Below are 24,321 nucleotides of genomic sequence, written 5' to 3' on the forward strand. Positions count from 1 at the left end.
ATCCCTGTCCGGCGATGCAACCATGGAACCTTGACGATCGTTGCTGGCATTCCTCGGAAACAGGACTGGCTTTGCGGCCATGGAAACGCCTCCCCCTTGCATTCCTTCTAGGGCTGAAGTTGAGAGGGAAGGGAATTGGGGGGAAGCGGTCTGAAGCTTCTCAAGCTCCCTGCCAGCCCCTTTTCTCCCTTATTCCCCCAAATTTGCCAGTGAAGTACATACAGAGGTGAGGCCCTCCTTGTGGGCTCTTTTGCTTCATTTGCTCTGTCCAAGCATCGACACTGCAACGGCCATGCCACATCTATTCGCCAACTCGGCCTTTGGCAGAATCGTCTACCTCGTATCTGGGGGCCGTCTATTCAAGCCGCGCGAACTCAGCGCCAACTTCACGCTGCCTGCGCCATACCAACAGGCAGTCAACAACCGGCCAGTCCAGCCGTCACAGGAGAAGAAGAACACCTCGGATGCGGATGGAAGTACGTTGTTTAGCCATGCGCTACCCCCCGACGAGGAGTGCAAGGAAGTTGATGGGATTCAAGGGGTTGCCCTCCCAACGCCGCCCGAATCATCGGCGCAGTCATCATCGTCGTGGATTGATCCCGAGGTGACGCCGGACGGGACCATTGTGGTGGATTGGTACTCCTCCGATGACCCGGACAATCCACACAACTGGTCTTTCGTGGCCAAGTTGTTGGTGTATGTCGAAGTGAATTTGTTCACCTTTCTGGTCTTCATGGCTGCTGCCATCTTCTCCTCGGCCGAGGGAGAATTCGAGACTATCTTCGGGGTGACACAAACCATCAGCGCCCTGGGGCTGGCTCTGTATGTGCTGGGCTACGGCATGGGCCCCATGATCTGGAGTCCCATGTCCGAAGTGCCCTCTGTGGGTCGCAACCCACCGTATGTGATCTCCATCACCATCTTCCTGATCCTCGCAATCCCCACAGCCCTAGTCAACAACGTGCCAGGGTTCCTGATCCTGCGTTACTTGCAAGGCTTCTTCGGCTCCCCCGGACTGGCCACGGGAGGTGCATCCCTGGCGGATGTGACCTCCATCCCGAACCTCCCCTACGGTCTATACATCTGGGGAGCATGCTCCATTGCTGGTCCCGCCATTGCGCCGACAATCTCGGGGTTTAGTGTTCCCGTAAAGGGCTGGCACTGGTCCATGTGGGAGATCCTATGGGCAGCCGCGCTGTGCTTTGTCGCCCTGGTAAGTGCTCGCTACCACTTCTCTCATGGCGAATGGTGGCCATGATTATCATTAGCGGACAACCTCTTGTGCTGACCATCGTCTCCTTTTCCTTCTCTTGTTGAAACCAGATTTTCCTCCCTGAAACATCTGCACCGGCCATCTTACATCTGCGGGCCAAGCGGTTGCGTCAGTTAACGGGCAACACGGCCATCCGGTCGCGGTCGGAGATTGAGTCGCAGAACGAGACTCCCATGCAAGTCGCCTATGCTGCGCTGGTGATCCCATGGAAAGTCAATGCCCTAGACCCGTCCGTGCTCTTCACGACGGTCTATATTGGGTTAGTGTACGCCATCTTCTACTCCTACTTCGAGGTGCTACCGCTGGTATACCTGGACATCTACCACATGAGCCTGGGCGAGCTGGGGCTGATCTTCCTCGGCTGCGTGATCGGCACGCTGCTCACACTTCCCTTTTACTATGCCTTTGTGCATATCTCGCTGAACAAGGCCTTTCGGCGCGGTCAATTCCCCCATCCTGAGCACCGGCTTATCCCCGCCATTGTCGGCAGCGTGTTCATCCCCGTGGGACTCTTTCTGTTCGCCTGGACCTCGCGGGCTAGCATCCACTGGATTGTACCCACCATCGGCTTGGTGATCGAGGTATCTGGCATGACGCTGGTGCTGCAGTGTATTTTCAGCTACCTGTCCGTAGCGTATCCGAAGTACAGCGCTAGTCTGTTTGCCATCAACGATCTGGCGCGTGCCAGTCTGGCCTTTGCAGCCATTCTCTGGTCCGGCCCGTTGTATGCTCGACTGGGAGTGGCGCGGGGCACGACCTTGCTGGCTGGTCTGACAGTAGGTTGCATCGCGGGAGTGCTGGTGCTCTACTGGTTTGGACCGGCATTGCGAAGTCGCAGTCGGTTTGCAACCTAAGCCAATTGCCTTGGTATAGTAACCTTTGCGGGGGATGATTCCAGTTACACAACAAGACACTTTATAATACTAATGATAGATTCAATGAAAAATCGTGTAAGGTTAATTATTGCTTCATCTTTCAGATCGGAAACACTATGTAGAAAATCATGGAGTTAACGTATAGTATCCTCTAATCGTTGTTTTTCATTGCATCATGTAGCTTAGTTGTAGAAGAAATGGGTCCACCGTGATATCGTGAGGCAGCCATTCGAGGACCCTGGTACGCTATTCGTCGTAGACACAGTCAACTCTGCACCACTTAATTAAGTGCCGTTGAGATTATCTTCTGAAAGATAGAAGGATCGTGTTTAGATTCTCAAAATAAAACTTCCCAGGGATTGGGTAGCGCCGAAAACTCTAATACAGCATCCATGAAGTTTGTTTGACAATCAAGATGAAGGAGCTTCACACGACCCTAACTTTCACTCAACTAAAACATGACTTACTATCCCTCAAATACTCTGGGAGCATTATTGAATGAGTTATAAATACCATTCAGCATACACCGATACATAATCTGTTAAACTCATCAAAGGACATATCACAGGGATTATATATTTTAAAAGCATCCGTACGAAATAAATATGTCTAGATCTAACTCTCAATCAACTTCATTTCTGGTTTTTGAGTCAACATAGACATAAAGATACACTAAATCGTAGAAGGCTACCTTCTACTTCCCAATATTAAAGCTATATCAGCATCCGCAATCCTTTTGGCTTGCTTTATGTTGGATACATTTCAACCACTGTATAGGCACTTCTTCAACTGAAGTCAAGATATATTATAAGCTGACTCTGCAAGTGAGCCAATAGAAATGACATATCCCCCACACGTAGGAATATATACTATTAGGAAGACTAGGAAGACCAAGAAGGTTACTACTTAACTGCTAGATCCAGTGGTTATCTGGTCTCTATAGACACGCTTGAACAGAAAGCAGTCTATGCCTGTAGCTTGCTACTGTAAATCTTGTTCTTTCACAAGCCTCTCCTCGATCTCCTCAGTACCTCACACCATCAGTCCGGTTCAGCATATACTACCGTCTCAGATGTAAACCCTCGAACCATTCTAGTAAACTTGCGCCCTTGCATACCCCTTGCTCGGAATTCCCACGAATAGCAGCACGTGGATTTAGCCTCCTGCCAAAACTTCTCCCAGCCTTCCCCACCACCGGGAAAAGGAAAAAGTTAGCAGCAAATGAGAAAAAATGAAATTAGAATAAACAGAAACAAATGTTGATTCGGTAAATGTGAAAATTTGCAGAAAGAAATATATAATGGATATACTGAAGAGGATGAAAGTATACCAAAATGCGATTGCTATATTATGCTTTCTATAGAAGTTCAAAAGACATAGGTCTACCGTGACAACAGGTCCAACGCGTGTACGCGCGGCTGGTAGCCGTACAGCGGATTGCAAGCCCATTTCCAACACCACACAGGGGCATAGGAGAAGGCAAGCCGGCGTGCCAGTGGCCCCAACCCGTACGGGAGGCGTCCTGTATGCACCTGTGCGAAGATACTTGAATAGTACACGAGGTTTCGTGCCCGTGGCTCTCGGCTCTTGCGGAAGTCCGTCAACAAATCCCGCAGCACCTGCGGATTGCCCGATTGGCCGGCGAAGTAGGTGTGCAGCACGTTGGCCAACTCCCCCACGTCTTCAATCGCCTGGCAAGCGCCCTACAGGGTGGAAATCCTGGTTAGCCGTATGTCTCCGTTACCCCTCCCCCTGGCGGAAGGAATTGCCTCGGAGGAAATGAGAATTTACCTGACCAATGAACGATGTCATGGAGTGCGCCGCTAAATAAGAAAATGTTGCGTTAGTCTCCGGCCCACTCATATTAATTTGCGTTTCGCTTGTGAGAATCGAGTTGACTCCTTACAGTCTCCCACCAGGGCCACGCGGCCATGGGCCATCTTGGGAAAAGCAGTTTCTTCAAACACATCACTCGCCGTCACGCGTTCCGCCACATCGACCACTGCAGATGAGAGCGAGTCAGTCAGAATATTGTTGGGAAGAAAGGGGGAAGAGGAGGTAGAAAGAAGGGGGAGGGGAAGCAAAGAAATGAGTGAGACATGCCGTCGCGTACGGTGTAGTTCTTGCCAAACGGATGGAAGCGGTGTCCGTAACTTTCGTTGATCATTTCCTTAGTGGCACCTTTCCAGGTGGATCGTGTCGTGGTCTTGGCTTCGGAGGACTAATCCAGCAATTACGCTCATTAGTTTGGGGTCCATTGGTGACAAGTGAGACAGAGTCAGGTGAAGAAGGAAGGAGGAGGAGGAGGAGGAGGTTGCAAGGGAGTGACGGACCTTGACCCCGACAAACCATTGACGATTTTCGGTGCACGGCCAAGAGGTGAGGATACAGTCATCGTAGAAAACCCAGGTTGCCACGCCGAGATCGTTAGGCCCGAGATGCTCCAGCGGATAAGAGATGCCCGTCATGTGGGTGCGTCCGGTGAACCGGATGGTGTTGACGCCTGCCAGCCCTTGCTTGTCGGCAAGGAGCCGCCGTACGATCGACCGGATGCCATCGGCTCCCACGAGCACCTCACCGCTGAACTCGCGGCCATCGGCCAGACGAACCTTGACTGTTGGCGAATTGGACTCATCCTCGATGCCAACAACTTCAGCCCCCAGGATGACGTGCTCCGGATCCGCCCGATGGTACAAGGCGCGGTGCATGCTGTGTCGCGGCATCGAGTACATTGAATAGCCATATGTTGGTTCGAGCCATTCAAAGTCAAGTAGACTCCATCGGGTCGTGTTGCGGTAGACCTGGATTTTTCGTAGCGGCTGGCCTTCCTTCCGAATGATGTCCATGAAGCCGAGTTGGTCGAGTAACCGGAGGGCATTCGGGGCCAGCGAGATGCCCGCACCCACGGGGGTTACCTCGGCCGTACGCTCGAGTACCTTGTAGCTGAGCCCAATTTTCTTACAGATATTGGCCAGTGTCAACCCAGCAATACCGCCGCCAACGATCAGGACCTGAACATCGGCCTTGGGAACCATTGTGCAACGATGTCTGGAGAAAGGGGAGAGGGGGAATAACAAATAGCAGGAAGTAAAGAACTGAGAGATATTCTCGAGGCAATAAAGATGGGTCGAACAGGTGGTGGTGAGAGAGCCCAGATGATAAGCCAAGGGGAAGAAGCTCAGCAACCGCTTGATTGGGCTTTGGGTGAAAAAGAAGTCCGGGTTTTGTTCATTGCAATCTGCCGGTACTTCTTAAGTATCACTCACAATGTCCTTTCAAGTTCGGGAAGTTTGTACTGTTTCCTGTTCTTGTAGACTTCGTAATGCGACGGCGAGACAGGTGCAGATGGCCGCAGAACCCAGAGGCGACCTCGCTTTCGAGGCCCTCCTTATCTTCGTTGTTTGCATGCAGACCTGGTATTTCTGCCACTCTCTGCAGGCTATGGAGGGCAATGGCGATCCGCACTGTAGCTACCAGAAGGGGTAAATCCATGTCCTTCGATTGTCGTGCCTTGCATCCGTTGACTGGAGAAGAACAGCGAGAGATTCAGCTATACAGGCTCCAAACTAGCGGTGGCGGGTACGTTCTATCCAAGGTTCACTTGACATTCAATTATCAAAGTAAGCTCTAAGCCCTCTAACACACTAAATCAAGGGTGGTAAGGGCCATTGTTATCACCATCCCTTACTAGAACACTTGTGTCAAGTGTGACGAGAAGCGCTTCAATCTTGATAGTGTTCCAGTTTAGCACCAGCACCAGAACCAGCACCAGCGTCGACAATGCAAAGCAGGGACATTAGAGGACTCTCTTACGCAGGGTTGACTACTTCAATAGGAGCTAAATCCATATTCGATTCTTTGTCTAAATAACGAAAATGTCTAAACCTGAATGACGTATCACCATAGCATTCAATCTGCCAGTGTCCCCCTTATTCCTCCCCCTCAACACTAATTCGTTCACATAACCGCAGATTTCCGGGGCTGGATCCGAATAAGCGCATCGCCTTGCAGCCAGGGACTGCCGACTTTGCTGAAGTCCATATTGGAGACATCGATTTTGGCCGGCCCCTGGCTTCCCCATTGGAAATCGTAGTTCTTGACCAGGCGCGACACCAGTTCGCGCGCGATGATGCCAGCCATATTCTCCCCCGGGCACCGGTGGGAGCCCGCGCCGAATTGCAGGAACGCCGCGTCGGTGGCATTATTAAGGTTCTGCAAACGCGCCGTTGGGCGTAGCCACCGCTCCGGCAGCCACTGCTGCGGCTGCTCATAAATCTCTGGGTCATGGTGGGTGAGATAAGGCGAGGTGCATACTACCCAGTTTTCGGGGACCGTGTAGCCATCCTCCAGCTGTACAGGGCGGTGGGTTGTACGCCACATGTGCACACCCGAATAGTGGCGGCCACTCTCCTTGACGCATGCCAGTAGCACGGGAGACTGGTGAACGTCCTCATTCGTTTGAAATGACTGCCGAATGGCCTCCACGTACTCTGGGTTCCGGATCAGCTGCGAATAGTGTCAGTTCGGTGATACTAGTGGGCTAGGAGAGGGTAAATATATCCGGCAAGGAACAAACAGACCTCCATGGCGGTCCAGGCAATGCTAGCCACAGTGCTCGTGTGAGCGGCGAACATGAGCACTGTATGGTGCGACGGATAGTATTCTTGCAGATGGGCCGTCCGCGGATCTTCCAATGTATAGGTGATATAGTCCAGCGAACCCTTCCATTTTTCAGGGTTCTGGCGACGGATCGCCATCTGCTGGGCAAAGATCTCGGCGAAGCGATCTCTGGCCTTGCCCAGTCGTCGTGCTGGAGGGTGAGGAAACCAGTCCGGCAGTAAAAGATTCAGTGGGTGGCCTATCTCGTCCTCCATCCGGTGCAGGAGATCGTAGAGCTCGTCTATGTGTTCATCGTAGAAGTCCTGTCCCATGAGAGTCCGTACAATCACACGGTGGACATACTTGGACGCCTCTTCGAACACTTTGACGTCCGATTGCTGGCTCCATTTGAGCAGTGCCTTATCGGCCTCCTCGCCTGCAAGCTCGGTGCAACGATCCAGGGTCACCTTGCGATTGATGCCGCGATTCAGCGAGCCCACGAGATTGCGGAAATGGTCAAAATACCCAGGGATGGCAATCTTCTTCAAGAATATGCCCTGTACAATGTCAGAAGTTTGTTCCCTCTGTTACGGTGGAGAGAATGGAGAGAGGGAACTAATGCCTACAATTCCGCCACCAAACGACCAGATGTCCTCCTTGACATCCACGTACATACGATTGAGCTGGGTACCTCTCAAGTAGACAATGTTGGCAAACAATATCTTGACATGAAAGATGGGGCCACACTTGCGTGTCGCGTCTTGCACGAAGGCGACCGGGCGATTCAGAAAGGCTAATGCATCGCCGACTAGAGGATATCCCAGTCGGGGAGAGGGAAAGGCTTTCGAGCCTCCAGCTCGGCGCAACTGAAAGACCACCAGCAAGAAGAAGAGAGCTCCTGCCACGATCATGGGCTGTGCGAGCAAATGCTCGTCATCGGCCAAACGGGCTTGGATAGCCTCAATCATGCTCGCCATCAGGGATAATCAGAGGTTAGACAGATCCTGAGATGGAAACGAGGGTTGAAGCGAGAGAAGGATAATCCAGGTCCAGAATTGCTCATCTGGTTCCTGCTCAAGACATAAAAGTTCTTGGGGCCTACGCTTGGTCTAGGGTGGGCCGGTTGCGCCGCAGAAAACGCGCGCGGAGTCAGGGCACCCCAAGACGGTTAGTTCGAGACCGATGATCTGCAAAGATTGGCTACGAAGAGCAAGTTCTACCAGCTTCTTTAGTTCCTAGGAGGATTTTCAAGATATCTGGTGCGGGGAGACAATACAGGTAGCATCCATGTCGCGGCAGTGGCTGCAGGGATGCCCACCGCAATTTGGGCTCGAAGGTAGGCACGCCGGTGCCACCCATGATGGTGGCGGTGGGTAGCTCCCCACCTGGTTTATGTCCTTAGAGGGTAAAAGCAACGGAATCCCCTACATATGCACATTCCCCCGGAGCAGATGCAGAAGAAACTGCCGTTGACCTGAATTGGCTGCCGCTGGAGATCGACAATCTCCTCGCATGTCGAAATGCTTACTCGGGCCGACAAAACTGACAGATCAGTTTCTTGGCTGAACTCGCTGCTGTCTGAAGCCAACCACCAGCGAGTCGGCCAAGATCTAGATTGGCGCTCACCTGACACTTCGACACCTGAGTCAATTCGGCCAGAAGTGCCGCCACTGCTAGATACAAAGTTTCGCTGGCGCCATGCACCATCCGAGTCCTTGCACCCCATTCGTACCGCCCTCTTTGGCTTGACTTAGATCATGCCTAACTACTTTAGTAGTGTCGTGAGGATTCTCCGCGGACCCAATGAATACGATTGGTTTTGTCAACTTTGAAACATCATAGTCCGGCTTGGTCTAATACCGGAGCACTCCAGGGAGACAGTCATGACTATTCTTTACATGATGTGCATAGCCTTATCTTGCCGGTGTGGGCAAGAGGTGAAAAGCCGGAGTAAACGGTCAGGTTCGCCATATCCACAAAAGTTTCCGAGTGTGCATGTAAAGATCTCATATATTTACACGCGTCGAGCGTGGCCTTCGATGCAGGGGGCTTTCCCCGGGTCCCCTTCATGGACGATATTGAACTCCAAAGCTAGTGTTCGCAATTAAAGTAATTCGCATACTTTGGCACAGTGCGAGACGATCGTCGTTTGATGGTCCACTTGTGACAGATATATATCACAGACAATACTGCTTCGTCTAAGAGAAATATGTAAGGTCATCCAGCAACTGCATATTAGTATAATGTCTTGCAATATCAATGGGCTGGCAAAGCCAAGAGGTCCAGTGCAACGCTGGCGGTCTTTCCGCACTCTGTCAAACTGAAGTTAACTTTAAAATTCCCCCAGAGACGCCGCCTGCTATATCGAAGAATGCTGGCATGACCTTCCAGCCAATCATTGATCACACACTGAGACGTTCAACATGCTGTTGTTTCACGGGGATTGAAATGCCTCCTTAGTAGATCCAGTCCTAATCGGGTTGATGATCATGCAATATCCGAGATGCTAGCAATCTGCAATGATGAAGGGCGTACCATCAAGTGAGGCCAAAGTAAGGGTGTCTGGGGATGAAGAACAGCACTGGAACAATGGAGACAAAAGTCGATTGCTTCGATTTCGTCTCCTGCCTGCACGGAATCAGGCACCGGGATTATAGGGTATATCCGCCCCGGCATTCGCGCTGAATCCTGTCGAAGAAGGGCCTTGTCAATTGGTTCACCTCCGGTTCATGCTCTAAATCTTCTCCTTATCTCTCCAGTTGAACTATTCCGTTCATTAAGCCTACAGCAGCCTGATAGCAACAAGTTTGACTCTCACATCGCCGTTGACTAGGCCATTATTTTCCCATCATGCATTCGATTACTCCCTCGGAAGTCATTAAACTGCGCCAGCTGCTGGCGGGTACCAACGCTGAGGTTCTCACCGAGGGTGAACCCGGATACGCGGAAGGCATCAGACGCTGGAGTGACACATGCGAAAAGAAAGCCGTCAGTGGCCCTTGAGGAAGAAACACTCGATTGATGTTATACTGAATGTGAATGCTTATAGGGAGCTGTAGTCCTTCCCACCACGGCCGAGGAGGTCTCGCTAACCGTGGTCTTTGCGAGCAATCACCAGATACCTATGGTGGTTCACAATGGCGGTCACTCCACCAGCGGCGCCTCCGCAACGGAAGGGGGGATTGTTATCAGTATGACCAAAATGCGCGGCGTGGTGGTGGACCCCGAACGCAAAACAATCACGGCCCAGGGAGGCACCGTGTGGGAGGATATCGACCGTGCAGCAGCTCCCTACAAACTGGCCACTGTCGGCGGCACCGTCAACCACACGGGGGTTGGTGGGCTGACCCTGGGAGGAGGTTATGGCTGGTTGACAGGCCGCTACGGGTTGACCATTGACAACTTGCTGGGAGCCACCGTCGTGGTGGCGGATGGTCGTATTCTGAAGACTTCCGAGACGGAGAATCCGGATCTGTTCTGGGCCATTCGTGGTGCTGGTCAAAATTTCGGCGTCACCACCGAGTTTATCTTCCAGGCCTATGAGCAGAAAAACGAAGTGTATGCGGGCCTGCTGAGCTGGCCGGCGCAGTGTCTGCCCCAGATCATTGAGTTTGTCAACCACTTCGAGGATGACACCAACAAAGGGGACATGGGCATCTTCTTTGGTTTCTGCGGTGCCATGCCCCCTGGCCGGGTGAGTATCGTGGCGGCCATCTTCTACAATGGACCCCAGGAGGAGGCCGAGAGGCAATTTGACCCCATTCTAAAACTGGGACCCACCATTAACACGGCAAAAATGATGCCGTATGAGCAGCTGAATAGCATCCAGAACCCCATCGCCACGTATGGGGGTCGCAAGTCGTTCAGCGGGGCCTTCGTCAAGCTGCCTCTGCAGGTCGAGTTCTTCCAGGAACTACTGGAGGACTACGGCACGATGATCAAGACCTACGATGGGGTCAGTGCGACCGCCGTTCTCTTCGAGCTGGTTTCGCACAAGAAGGCCATTCAGGTTCCCAAGGATACCATGTCCTATTCAACCCGGGGTCCATGGTACAATGTGGGTTGTGCGTTCCGCTGGGAAGATCCCAGCTTGGACAAGATAATGCGCGAGACACAGCGCGCCCTCATGCGGAAGGTTGGCGATCGTGCCGGTGGTGGTGCCCATGCCCGAGCATATGCCAACTACTCGCATAGTGACGGCCGAGCAAAGGATGTCTATGGGGACAACCTGCCGCGGCTGCAGAAGCTGAAGAAACAGTACGACCCAAAGAATGTGTTCAAGAAGTGGTTGAACCTGCTTCCCGAGGAAGATGTTCAGATTTAGTTAGCTAGCAGTTCAGTGCTATAGATATGGATTCGGTTCAAGACCCCGAGTATATTTGAGTATGTAAAAAATGTAAAAGAAGACAAAATACATCCTCATTCATGGGCTACACACCGTAGCTAAACAACCACCCATGTCGCCTAGGAAAATCTTGCCTTTCACTACTTTGAACAATGGATTCTGCGTTCGGAATATTAAGGCCAAACGAGAGAAGAACCTGCTAGATCCAATGTTAATTTTACCGGGAAGCAGCCAAGAGCTTCAGTGAGGCTCGTCCTCCCTCAAGTTACGCGTTTGCGTGATCGGCCAAGATATAGATAGATCCCTTTTTTTCAGCAACGCCATGTCAAGTTCGTACATGCTTTGGGCTCATACAGGATGGCTTTGTCCGCCACATGCCGCCGGTGCAGCAAGGTCGGATTCCGATGGTGGCTCCCACGAGTCCCTTGCCTGCCGGGAGGTCGTCGGAAGTCTGACTTGCCTGCTTTGCTCGCCCGGCTCCCGTAAGGGGGAATGGGTCAAGCCTCCTACGTCGAACACTTTCGAACTTTGGAGTTATATGCCAGACGCATGCTGGGCAAATAGAACCGAAATATCCAGCTGTTGCTCAGTTATCAGACTTGGCCAGCATCCCATGCCGGAGGAGAAAGCGAAGGGGCAGACTAGTGTGGCCGCAAGTGACCCAAGCATCCCGCGGAAAGTCGTGCAATCTTACGGTCTAGAAGAGTAACTGCAGAACCTCCTGAGACAGTCATGGATCGGCCGGCCAAGTTACTGAGGACGAAGCTCGCAGATTGCAGTGAACAGCAGAGATCACTCGGCGGTGGGAAAGGGGGAGGGGTGTGGGTGGGAGTAGGTGGGTAGGATGAGTAGCAGCAGCAGCAATATCTGAATATGGAATCTCAATCGCTTCCCTTATTCACCTCCATCTCCGTCGTTACTTTATAACTCTCTGTCTTTCCCGGTTCCGCTCACTTTTAAGACGTAGAATAGATTTTCATGCCTCTCGACTGGACCCTTCCCCCTTCCGCCTTCCTGTTCTAATATTGATAATAAATTCTCTTTTCCTCCCTCACCACCCCTCCATCCGTGCCCCAAATAATCATGGCTGGAGACTTAAGGGGGCGTCGAACTTCTCAAGGGCCAGAGGTCTCCACGAAGGAGTCCTCGCCGGGCTTCTCACCTTTTGAGTCAGGGTCCTCAGTGACATCCATCGATGGTCCCAACCCGGCTGTCCTGGTAGGCTATGCCTGTCGTGTCGCAGGCGCAGATCGACCCAGCAAGCTCTGGGACAATCTCGTTCAGCAGAAGGATGTGCGATGCAAAATGCCGGCGAATCGGTTCAACGTCGACAACTTCTTTCATCCAGATGGCACTCACAAGGGCACGGTCAGTGAGAGTTTCCCAGCAATGCCCCTGTCCTTGTTTCTATCAGAGCATGTTACGCTGATGAATGCGCCAGACCAACGCAAAATATGGCTACTATCTCGATCAAGACCTGGGGCACTTTGATCGAAGCTTCTTCCACATCTCAGGCAAGGAGGCTGAAGCAATGGATCCCCAACAACGACTGATCCTGGAGGTGGTGTATGAGGCATTGGAAGATGCCGGAATCACCCTGGAAGAAATCAATGGCTCGCGTACTTCCGTCCTATGCGGATCATTCACCAATGATTATAATGCAATGCTCACCAAAGATCTCGAACACTATCCGAGCTACACCGTGACCGGCACCGGCAATGCCATCTTGTCGAATCGTGTCTCCTACGTCTTTAATCTACAAGGGATGAGTCTCACCATTGACACTGCCTGCTCCTCATCCCTGGTGGCGTTTCATCTGGGGGCACAGTCTGTCCAGAGTGGAGACTGTGATACGTCCATCATCGTGGGCTCTGCCCTCCATTTCGACCCAAACATCTTCATCACCATGACAGACTTGGGCATGCTCTCCGAGGAAGGCCGTAGCCGCGCCTTTGCCGCTGGTGTCAAGGGCTATGCGCGCGGTGACGGTGTCTGTGCTGTCATTCTACGAGGCCAACGGCAAGCGGAACTGCATGGCGATGATATTCGAGCGGTCGTTCGAGCGACCGGATCCAACCACGACGGCACAAAACAGGGCATCACTCTCCCGTCCGCCGCGGGACAGGAGGAGCTCATCTGGAAAACCTACCGGTCGGCAGGCTTAGACCCAGCTGACACCACCTACGTTGAAGCCCATGGAACGGGCACCGGACGCGGAGATCCCCTGGAGACGAAAGCCTTGGGAACTGTGTTTGGCTCCAAGCGACGCCAGCAGCCGCTGTATGTGGGCTCAATCAAGAGCAACATCGGCCATACCGAGGGGGCCTCTGGGCTGGCCGGCATTATCAAGGCCACCATGGCCCTAGAAAAGGGTCAGATTCCCCCAAACATGCATTTCAAGATCCCGAACCCCGACATCAAATTCGACGAATGGCAGATTGAGGTGCCCACCCAGCTGGTTGAGTTCCCCCTCAACGCGCACGGTCACCGGCGCGTCAGCATCAACTCTTTTGGCTATGGTGGTGCCAATGCACATGTCGTGCTAGAAGATTACCGCCCGCACACCATCCAAGAACGACCGCCTATAGCTATCCCGGCCGCCTTCAAGGCGGCGGCGCATGAGCGCCCGTTCCTTGTGCCTTTGACTTCTCATACGGACAAAGCCGGGGACCTCTGGACAGAGAAGCTCGTGGAATATCTGGACAAACACGAGGGCTGCCATGTAGCCGATCTAGCCCTCAGTCTGTCCACCTCCCGCTCGATGCACGCCCAGCGGTCCTATGCCATTGGAAAGAATGTCACCTCCATCAGAGATAGCTTGCGCAAGGTGCCGGCCTGGACCAAGGCCAGCAAGCAGTCCCCGCGGCTGGGGTTTGTTTTCACCGGTCAGGGTGCACAGTGGTACGCCATGGGTCGCCAGCTAATGCAGGAATCCCCTATCTTCCTCCAGACCCTACAACGAACGGACCAGGTGCTTAAAGCGCTCCCCGATGGCCCCAAATGGTCGGTTGTGGAGGAGCTCTCCCGTACCAAGGAGGACTCCCAGCTCAGTCAGACTCACCTGTCACAGCCCATCTGCACCGCCTTGCAACTGGCTATTCTCGAGCTTCTCAAGAGCTGGGGCGTCGAGCCCACGGCTGTTGTCGGACACTCATCCGGCGAGATGGGCGCCGCTTATGCAGCTGGCATTCTATCCTTCGAAAGCGCCATGTACGCCGCGTACTACCGGGGTCTCCACATGTCCAGTGGTGCAGCACAGGCTGGTCCGGATGCTGTTCCTGGAGCCATGATGGCCGTTGGGTTGGGTGAGACAGAGGCCCTGGCCGAGTTGGAGGCCTACAAGGGCCGAGCTGTCATTGCTGCTGTAAACAGCCCGTCCAGTGTTACCTTGTCCGGCGATGAGGATGCCATTATCGAAGTCCAGAAAAACTTGGAAGCTCGCAAGATCTTCGCCCGCCGCTTGCAGGTCGCACAAGCCTTCCATTCCCACCACATGTTTCCTCTGGCTCCAGCATATGCCAAGGCACTGAATGACTGCCCGGGCTTCTCGTCGCAGCCCTCCGATAAGGCCCGCATGTTCTCCAGCGTGACGGCGCGCGTGGCTGATGCCGATCAAATGGGAGCAGAGTACTGGACGGCCAACATGACGGGTACCGTGCGCTTTTCCGATGCCCTGGTAGGTATTTTGTTGGACGATTCGGAGAATCAGAACGTGGATGTGCTGGTGGAAATCGGACCCCATCCAGCCCTCAAGGGGCCAGCCCGCCAGGTGATGAAGAGTCTGAACATGGACCTGCCCTACTTTGCCTCCCTCACGCGTGGCACTCCTGACTACGATGGCATCCTCGGGCTCGCTGGACAGCTCTTCCAAGTTGGCTATCCCGTGAATTTGCCGGCTGTTAACAGCGATGCCTATCTGTCCGAGTCGGGCCACATTGGCATCGCGCCTCGAGGCCGTCGCCTGAAGGACCTCCCCAGCTACGCCTGGGATCACTCCGAGCGCTATTGGGCGGAGACCCGGCTGATCCACAATCACCGACTGCGCACGCATCGCCACAGCCTGTTGGGTCATCAGATGGCCGGCTCCATCGACAACCACGTGCGGTGGCGCAACTATCTGCGTCTGCGCGAGCTGCCCTGGCTGGCGGATCATGTCATCGACGGCAAGGTGCTCTTCCCAGCTGCTGGCTACATGAGTCTGGCTTTTGAGGCGGTGGCGCGCACCCGCGAAGGCATTCAGCCGACGCAAGGGTTTGCCTTGCGCAACGTGTCCATCAAGGCGGCGTTGGTGCTCGACGACTCGGACATGGGCACGGAACTGATCGTTGACCTGCACCCCCAGGTCACCTCCGCCGTGTCACGGTCTGATACCTGGTACGAGTTTAAGATCTTCTCCTACGACGGCCAGTACAACTGCACGGAGCATTGCTCGGGACTGGTGGCCATCGACCAACCGTCAACTACCCTCGCCGCGCCCGATCGCGACCACCGTCTGAAGAGCAGCACAGTCTCTGCTCCCGTCAGTCGCTATTATCGCCATCTCAGCGACATCGGCCTGCAGTATGGCGACGAATTCCGCTTGTTGACGGGCAGCATCGAATCCGGGCCCGGCTTTGCCTGCTCCAACCTCACTTTCAGTCCGGATCAATATGCGAAGCAACCGGCGGATGTGACCTTTGTGCATCCCACCATGCTGGACGCCACCTTCCACACCATCTTCCCGGCCTTAGAGCAGGTGCTGGGTCATGACCTGGATTCCGCCTTCATTCCAACCTTCGTGGAGAGCTGTCACATCTATCCGACCATGTTGACCCTCAAGGATGCTGCCGGGCCACAGGAGGTGTGGGTGGAAACCGCAACGCAGCAGTCTGGCTTCCGCTCTGCCGTCAGCCAGCTGCACGTTGAGATGGCAGCCACTGGCCAGCCGCTCCTGGCCTTCTCAGGTCTGCGAGTGACCTCGCTCGGCAGTGGCACCGATGCCAATGACCGGTCGCTGTTCTTCCGCACGCGCTGGCAGGTGGCCTTTGATCAGCTCAGCGCTGATGCCCCCCGGCTGGCAAAGACCTCTCGGGCGGAGCTGGTCGACATGTTTGTTCACCAGCACCCCAACACCCAGATTCTCCATGTGACCGCTGGGGTGGAAGAGACGGAGCAGGTCCTGCAGGCCCTGAGTGGCCCCAGTCAAGAGCGACGCCGATTCAAGTCTCTCACCCCCATCACTGCAGGTGGTGGCTGTTCAGCAGGTGAAGCATGGGAGCAGCTCGCCGGCAGATGGCCAGGACTGGTTCTCCTGGAGGAGCCAACTGATCAGAGCTACGATCTCGCCATTGTTACGGCGCCCACGTCATGCAGCGTGGTGCCCTTCCTCAAACAGAACGGGCAGGTGATTGCGCCTTTAGGGTTTTCGGAGCCCCAGCTGGAGAAGCGTCTTCATACTGATCAGGCTTCGGTCTGGAAGACAGCTACAACCACCCCTGATGAATCCAGTTCCAGGCCGCTGGTGATTGTCCATGCGTCTCCTCCCTCCAGCCGGACTGTCGATCTCATCTCCCGCCTCGGGGCCAGCCTGAAGCATCGTCCGACCTCTTGCATAGGGTTCAAAGAGGTAGCCAAGATGCCACTCGTAGACGCCGATGTGGTTGTTTTGGCCAGCTTGGACAGCCCTCTGTTTATGGACAGGGACTCCACCAGTGAATCTGTGTTCGACGCAGCACGGGCCTTGCTGCTGCGGCCCCAGCTCAACCTTGTGTGGCTCCTTGAAGGCGCCACTGACCAAGTGCCTGAGAACCCGGTGAGCGCCATGATTATTGGCCTAATGCGTGTGGCTCGCATCGAGAATGAAGGATCGCGCATTGTCACCTTGGATGTGCCGCTTGAATCTTCCCCCAAGTCTGTGGTTCCGTTCATTACACAACTGCTGAATCGCGACATTGTCGACGAGGAATGGTCCCTGCGCGACCAGACCCTGTTCATCCCACGCATCGAAGCTGATGATGCACTGAATGCCAAGGTCCGTGGCGGTGTCAGTTCAGGGCCCAAGCTGGAGTCATTCAGCAGACAGCGTCCGATCAAGCTGACCGTCGGCCAAGTCGGCCGGTTGGAGACTTTGGTCTGGGAAGATGACGAAGAGATGCTGCAAGATAACTTGGGGCCCGACGAACTCGAGATTGAGGTCCGGGCCTCCACGGTGTCAGCCCGTGACGTCGCGGCCGCCACGGGAACCATTGACGACTATCGCTTGGGCGATGAATGCGCCGGCCTAGTGCGACGCGTAGGTAGCCAAGTTGATCCGTCCAAGTTCCAGCCAGGTGACAAGGTGCTGGCTATTCGTCCGGGCCAAGGGGCGCATCGCTCGGTCGTCCGCAACCCAGCCTCGTGCTGCTTCCGGCTGGGACCCATGCCCTTCGAGGATGCAGCAGCTCTGCCCCAGATCCTGGTCACACCGTACTATGCGCTTGTAGAGATTGCCCGCCTCCAAGCCAAAGAAAGCGTGCTGATTCATGCCGCGGCCAGTGGAGTGGGCCAGATGGCCGTCCAGATTGCCCAGATGGTGGGCGCCAATGTCATCGCCACTGCTGGCTCGGAGGCCCAACGCGCCCTGTTGACCAAGCGGTACGGACTGCCAGCAGACCGGATTCTTTCGTCGCAGGACCTCAGCTTCGTGGATGGAGTGCAGCAGCTGACCAGTGGCCGCGGCGTAGACGTCGTCCTGAACAGTCTGACGGGCAACCTGCTGCATGGATCCTGGCGCTGTGTGGCCGCATTTGGCCGGTTCGTGGAGATCGGCACACAGGACATCCGGGAGAATGCCATGTTGGAGATGGCACCTTTCCAGCGCAATGTACTGTTTGCGGCCGTCGACTTAGTGACATTATATGCCACCGACCAGGCCCTGGGGGCCCGTCTCTTCCAAGAAGTCTGCGGCTTGTGTCACGTCGGCAAGCTGGGACTCCCCGAAACTATCCGAGGCGTGTCCTATTCCGATGCTCCTCAAGCCTTCCGTCTGGTGCAAAGTGGAGAACACATTGGCCAGGTAGTGCTAGTCGCTCGCGAGGACACGCAGGTGCCCGTCCGGCCAGCCACCTGGAACCGGCGCGCCAACCAGTTTCACCCGGATAAGACCTACCTGCTGGCAGGAGGTCTGGGAGGGCTGGGCCGCACCTTGGCGGAGTGGATGCTGCAGCGCAATGCTAAGCATCTGGTCTTCCTGTCACGATCAGGTGAGACTCGCGCCGAGGCCAAGGCAACCGTCTCGTGGCTGCGGGCACATGGCATCGACGTGACCGTGTATAAGGGTGATGTGGCCAATTCGGCCGACGTGCAAGCCTGTGTGGGTGGAATTCGCAACCTGGGGGGTGTCTTCCATGCCGCCATGGTGCTGGCTGATGCCGCATTGGAGAACATGACTTATGCACAATGGCATCAGTGCGTGCAGCCGAAGGTGGTCGGCGCTTTTAACCTCCACCAAGCCACCAAGAGCCTGCCCCTGGACTTCTTCGTGACCTTCTCCTCGGTCTCGGCCTGCTTTGGCACGCGATCTCAGGGCAACTATGCCGCCGCCAACACCTATCTCGATGCTCTGATGCGGTATCGACGCCAGATCGGGCTGCCTGCTGCCACGATGAACTGCGGTCGCATCACTGGAATGGGTGTCGCCGCCGAGGCAGCGGCCTTGGAGCGCTTCATGGAACAGGAAGGATTTGACGGAGTGAATGGTCAGGAGCTGATGCAGCAAGTCGAAGAGGCCGTCTTCGGGGATGACCAGTCTAAGGTGGTGTCGGATCGCGGAGTCGACCTCTATCAGACGGTGACTGGTGTCATTCTCACGCGTGACGACGTGTACTGGGCCGCCCATTCCCTGTTCAAAAACCTCTATCAGAACCATGACTTTGATCGGCATTCGGGCCAGAAGCCTGGCGAAGTCAGCTTGCCGGTTCTCTTCTCACAGACAACAGACCCGGAACAGCGGGCTGGTTTGTTGCTGGAGCGCTTTGTCGACAAGTTGGCCGTTTCCCTAGGCGCCAGCAAGGAGTCGCTGAAACCGGCGGATCCCATCTACGGACTGGACTCGTTACTGGCAGTCGATCTGCGCAATTGGTTCACAAAGTCCCTGGGTGTCGATATTGCTTTGTTCGATGTGATGGGGGCTCCGTCCATTCGCGTTTTGGTTGAGAAGGCTGTGCGCCTATACGGTGAGCAGGAGAAGAAGAGTGGCCAGTCCGCGCCCAAGAAGGCCGACAACGCTGCTGCCCCTGCATCCTCGAGCTCATCGCCAGAGAGCAGCAGTAACATCACTACCATCGGCATTCCTACGGCAGATCTGTCGCGTCCTTTGCCCTTGTCCACCTTCCAGCACCGTCTCTGGTTCGCCCACAGCTTCGCCGAAGACAAGTCCTTCCTGAATATCCCGGTAACCATGCACATGCGCGGGACCCCGGATCTCTGTCTCGTGCGTCAGACGCTGTTCGAACTGCAGACAAGAAACCCTATCCTCCGCACGGCGTACCAGGAGGGCGAAGAGTATGCAGAGCAGACGGTCCTCCCTCCCTCCCCGTTGACGGTCAAGTTCCGCGATGTGTCCGCCGCAGAAAACCCTGCAGAAGCCCTGCAAGACCTGGTCTCCACCCTGAAGCGCACGCAGCTGGACATTGAAATTGGCCAGCTGATCGACGCCACCCTTGTCAAGGTGACACCAGGAAACTATGCCCTGGTGCTCATCATGCACCACATCTGCACTGACCGCGCCAATACCGATCCCCTGCTCACGCAGATCTCGACTTTGTATGACACCCTGCGCAGTGGCCGGAGCCTCGCTTCCCTGCCTGCTCCGAAGCTCAACTATGCCGACTTCACCCTGTGGCATAATCAGCTGCTCGAGTCCGAGTCGATGGCATCCCACGTCGACTACTGGCGACGCACGTTAGCCGGCATCCCTGTCGCCAGTCCTCTGCTCCCCTTCGCACTGACTGAGCGGCCCGCACTCGACGACTATTCGCGCGAGAAGCTCACGGCCCAGATTGATGCGGCTCAGCTCAAGCGAATCAAGCGGATCTGTACTCAGGCCCAGAGCAGTCCTTTCCAGTTCATCTTCAGCGCCTTCCGGGCCTTCCTCTACCGTTTCACCGAAGATCCGGACCTGACCATGCTGATGGTGGATGGCAACCGGCCACACGCTGAGTTCAGCGACCTGCTGGGCTTCTTCGTCAACATGACTCCCATCCGATGCCAGGATGCCTGCGCGGGTACCTTTGAGCAGCTCCTCCGTACTATGAGTGGGCGTATCCGTGAGGCCATGTCCCACAGCATGGTTCCCTTCGACGTAATTGTCAGCGAGACCAAGGTCCCTCGGAGCCCAGGACATTCTCCGTTGGGCCAGGTGATGGTCAACTACCAGCAGCCCGAGGGCCAGGCCGTATATCAAGCCGGCGATTTTGTCCTGCACAAGCTGGAGGCTCAAAACATGCCCTCGGCCTGTGAGCTGAGCCTGGAGGCACGGGAAGACGCAGAGCACACGCTGCAGCTGCAGCTGGAATACTCGACCACCTTGTACGGAGTGGAGGACATGCAGCGCTTCCTTGAGAACTTCCACACATTCTTGTGCTCCCTCATTCAGGACCACCGCCAGCCGATCCCGAGTGTTCCCCTTGCCGGCGCAACTGAGATCAATCGGCTGAGCGACCGATTTTGGAATCACCCGCTACAGCCCCATAGCTGGCAGGACACTACGATCATAGAAAGAGTGCTCGGCTTTGCCGACACCCAACCAACGGCTGTGGCAGTGAGCACATCCGAGGGCGAGAGCATCAGCTATCGGGACCTCGTGTTTGCGGCCCGGCGCCTGGCTTTCTCGCTGCAAGATGCAGGTATCCGTCCAGGACAGCATGTAGCCATCCTGGCGGAACCCGGCATCCCCTTCGTGGTCTCCATGCTCGGTATACTGTTCAACCGCTGCGGGTACCTGCCTATGGACTCGACCATGGCGGTAGGTCGTCTGGCATTCATTGCGGATGACTCCCAGATGGGGCTGTTGCTCTTTGATGAGGCCTGTCGCGGACTGGCATCCCAGGTCCGGGCCCAAAGTCAGGGATCTTATGCCCTGCTGAGTATCCGTGAGGCCACAGCCACCTGCGTGCTGTCCGATGTGCATCCCTCCCTTCCCAGCGACCCGTGCTACATGTTGTACACTTCGGTAAGTCGATATCGGTTTTTACATTTAAGTTATAGCTCACGAAGGCTAACCCGCGGTCCGCCAATCTCTCCGCGCAATATAGGGTAGCACTGGAACTCCCAAAGGTGTCCGCCTGTCCCAGACAAACCTCCTTGAAATGCTGGCAGCCGCGCAGCAACACTTTGAGTTCAACCAGAGAGACCGGTTTCTACACCAGATTTCTCCCTCATTCGACCTATCTGTAGGAGAGCTATGGTGGGCCCTGACAGCAGGGGGGCAGCTCTGCATTGCCACCAAGGCTACACGCCGCAGCCCCGTACAGTTGGGTGACTACATCCGCGAGGCCGCTGTAACTTTCACCTACTTCACCCCGACCCAGTTGGCCCTCGTTCTCGAGCATAATGGCGCCGCCCTAGCCGCGAACCCGAACTACCGTATCTCTCTGCTCTGTGGCGAGCGGTTGCCCGCGCGCCTGGCCGACGCCTTCCACAAACTAGGCACCTCGGCCACGCTGTACAACTGCTGGGGTCCCACCGAAGCGGTGGTCCAGACAACCATCCATCGCTGCGACGGACCGGTGGCAGAGCAGCTTAATATCCCCATAGGCTATGCCCTCGGCAACTGCCGTCATTACATTGTCGATGCTGCCATGAACCCGTTGCCGCCGGGATTCGTGGGCGAGATCTGCATCGGCGGTCCGCAAGTGGCCCAGGGCTATTGGAATCGCCCCGAGGTTAACCGCAAGCAGTTTGTGCGCAATCCCTTCTGCAGCCTCGACGATGAAGAGCGTGGCTGGACCATGCTCTTCCGTACGGGAGATCGTGGTCGGTTCTTGCCCGACGGCCAGCTGGAATTCCTGGGCCGCATCTCTGGTGATAAGCAGGTCAAGCTGCGCGGGCTGCGCATCGATCTCGGGGAGATCGAACATGTTCTACATCGCGAATCTTTCACCTCTGAGGGCCAGGGCATCGTTGACCTGGCTGTCGTGGCCCGGACGGAAGACGAGGACCCAGCTTCCCTGACGGATGATCGACAGCTCGTCGCTTTCGTCGTGCCCAAGAAACCTCTGAAGAGCAACCGCGACAAGGCCGCATATGCTGTACTCCTGCAGGCGCGGGCCAAAGGCTCCTTGAATGACTACATGCTGCCCGGTGCCTACCAGTTCCTCGACGCTCTTCCAACCACCACCAGTGGTAAAACCGACCGGCGTAGCCTACTCACATGCCCGGTCGAGTTGACCCGTCCCATTCTGGAAGCAACGGACAGTTCAGTCTCCTCTTCCGCCATCCCGACAGTCTCTGGTCAGACTCAGCAAACGGCGCCGCAGAAGGCCAAGCCATCCACCCTCGAAGCGGTTTGCCGTGCGTGGCAGGCCATATTGAAGCTAGACGTGCCGCCCGAGCCGGCCAGCCACTTCTTCCAGATGGGAGGCCAGAGTCTCCTCTTCCTACGTCTACAGGGCAGGCTGAGGAGGGAATATCAAGTGACACTAAGCCTGCAGGACATGATTCAAGAACCAACGCCCCAGCGCATCGCCGATTTGATCGACCGACAGCTCGGAGGAACAGAGGCCCCTAGTCAAGAAGAGACGAAGAGCGACGGCAACAAGACCGAGCCAAAGAAGGCCATCCGCAGCCACAGCGCTGAAGCTATTGACTGGACTGCAGAGACGACCCTTCCTATGGATGATCGCTTCCATCCCTCAGAATCACATCCTCCTGCAGCCGTGACCAACATCCTACTGACCGGTGCCGACAGCTTCTCGGGTGTCCATCTACTAGCCCATCTCCTCACCCAGCGGCCCGGTGTCACTGTCTACGTGTTGGGCAGCTACGCTCCGCTCGATCACGGACAAATCTTTCAGAAGCTCATGGAGTACAAGCTGCTGAATGGGGCCCTCACTCCCGAGCGCATTCTGACAGGCATCCAAGTCGTTCCTGGCTTCCTGGCCCATGAGTCCCACTTTGGCCTCGCTACCGCCGACTTCCAACGACTGGCCATCTCCATTCATGCGATTTACCATCTGGCCTCGGAGGTGTCCCTGCTCAAGACGTACCATGACCTCAAGCATCTCAACACGACGTCAGCACTCACCTTGATTGAGCTTGCCAATCTGGAGCGCCGGGGCAGCCGCATTCACTACCTGTCCACCTGGAGTGTCCCCCATCTGCAATCCTGGGAGCAGTCGCAACGCAATTTCTCCAGCATCCAAGTCGACGAGATCAGTCCCATCCACTTCGCTCCACCAGCGACCGTTGACAATGGCTACTTCAAGACCCGCTGGGCCACGGAGATGCTCCTCACACGGGCCGCCGCACGTGGGTTCCCCGTCACCATCTACCGTTCGTCCGCCATCTCAGGCAACACCGTGACCGGCGTCGCTTCCTCCGACCAGGACATCGTGCGTGGTATGGTCATGGACATGGTGCGCCATGGGGTTGTCCCTCAGGCTGGTACATCCGATGCTCCTTTCGTGGTCGACTTCATTCCCGTCAATTATCTCGCGGACGCCTTGGGCCATCTAACTGCAGTGCACGACACTACCCAACCCGCTGGGCTGGAGGTCCTCCATATCACCAACCCCAAGCCGCTCTCTCTCGATCAGTTACCTCGTATGACAGCTGCAATCCGAGGCGACGGTCACAGTGCTCGGTCCGTGAGCGTAGAAGGCTGGCTCGAGGCGCTGGAGCAGGCAGTCGGCGAAGACGAGCAGCTGCGTCTTGAGACGTTGCGGGACTATTTCCTCAATGGACACAACATGTTTGCTTTGAGTTGCCGCAAGGCAAACGCCTTGCTGGCAGAGAAGAAGGATTTGATGGCCTGCCCTCCTGTGGATGAAAACTATCTGAGAGCGTTGTGGAAGGGAACTGCATAGAAGCTGGTATACTTGATTTTGGGCTCGGATATCTAATTAGTTGTATTTCGATAGGTCCCCCATGGATTCGGCCTGCTCTTCTTGGAAGGCGTGTTTCTGTTGATGCAGATAATGAAGTAGTATGAACTAATCTGAATGACAAGAATAGTCGTGATGAAATCTTTTGGAGTGCCAATAAAGGTTTTT

At 55.4% G+C, this 24,321-nt stretch overlaps 5 protein-coding genes across 5 annotated transcripts; 3 read left to right on the forward strand and 2 right to left on the reverse strand.

Moving 5' to 3' along the window:
* Positions 1-292: 292 nt before the first annotated feature.
* On the forward strand, positions 293-2,127 carry BDQ94DRAFT_169006 (MFS transporter; the record flags this gene model as incomplete). Its single annotated transcript, XM_026771192.1, has 2 exons — positions 293-1,213; positions 1,324-2,127. 2 exons carry the CDS (start codon positions 293-295, stop codon positions 2,125-2,127), a joined length of 1,725 nt encoding a protein of 574 aa, XP_026627700.1.
* Positions 2,128-3,530: 1,403 nt separating this feature from the next.
* On the reverse strand, positions 3,531-5,183 carry BDQ94DRAFT_169007 (FAD-dependent oxidoreductase; the record flags this gene model as incomplete). The annotated part of the gene is made up of 3 exons (XM_026771193.1): positions 3,531-3,851; positions 4,262-4,369; positions 4,482-5,183. The coding sequence occupies 3 exons, from the start codon at positions 5,181-5,183 to the stop codon at positions 3,531-3,533; spliced, it is 1,131 nt and encodes a 376-aa protein (XP_026627701.1).
* Positions 5,184-6,105: 922 nt separating this feature from the next.
* BDQ94DRAFT_177548 (cytochrome P450) lies at positions 6,106-7,724 on the reverse strand (the record flags this gene model as incomplete). Its single annotated transcript, XM_026772933.1, has 3 exons — positions 6,106-6,654; positions 6,729-7,304; positions 7,374-7,724. The coding sequence occupies 3 exons, from the start codon at positions 7,722-7,724 to the stop codon at positions 6,106-6,108; spliced, it is 1,476 nt and encodes a 491-aa protein (XP_026627702.1).
* A 1,873-nt stretch (positions 7,725-9,597) lies between these two features.
* On the forward strand, positions 9,598-11,071 carry BDQ94DRAFT_169009 (FAD-binding oxidoreductase; the record flags this gene model as incomplete). Its single annotated transcript, XM_026771194.1, has 2 exons — positions 9,598-9,735; positions 9,797-11,071. The coding sequence occupies 2 exons, from the start codon at positions 9,598-9,600 to the stop codon at positions 11,069-11,071; spliced, it is 1,413 nt and encodes a 470-aa protein (XP_026627703.1).
* A 1,104-nt stretch (positions 11,072-12,175) lies between these two features.
* BDQ94DRAFT_177549 (uncharacterized protein) lies at positions 12,176-24,135 on the forward strand (the record flags this gene model as incomplete). The annotated part of the gene is made up of 3 exons (XM_026772934.1): positions 12,176-12,460; positions 12,534-21,281; positions 21,364-24,135. The coding sequence occupies 3 exons, from the start codon at positions 12,176-12,178 to the stop codon at positions 24,133-24,135; spliced, it is 11,805 nt and encodes a 3,934-aa protein (XP_026627704.1).
* Positions 24,136-24,321: the final 186 nt, after the last annotated feature.

The sequence above is a fragment of the Aspergillus welwitschiae genome (genome assembly GCF_003344945.1).
Source record: "Aspergillus welwitschiae strain CBS 139.54b unplaced genomic scaffold BDQ94scaffold_11, whole genome shotgun sequence".
Taxonomy (NCBI): domain Eukaryota; kingdom Fungi; phylum Ascomycota; class Eurotiomycetes; order Eurotiales; family Aspergillaceae; genus Aspergillus; species Aspergillus welwitschiae.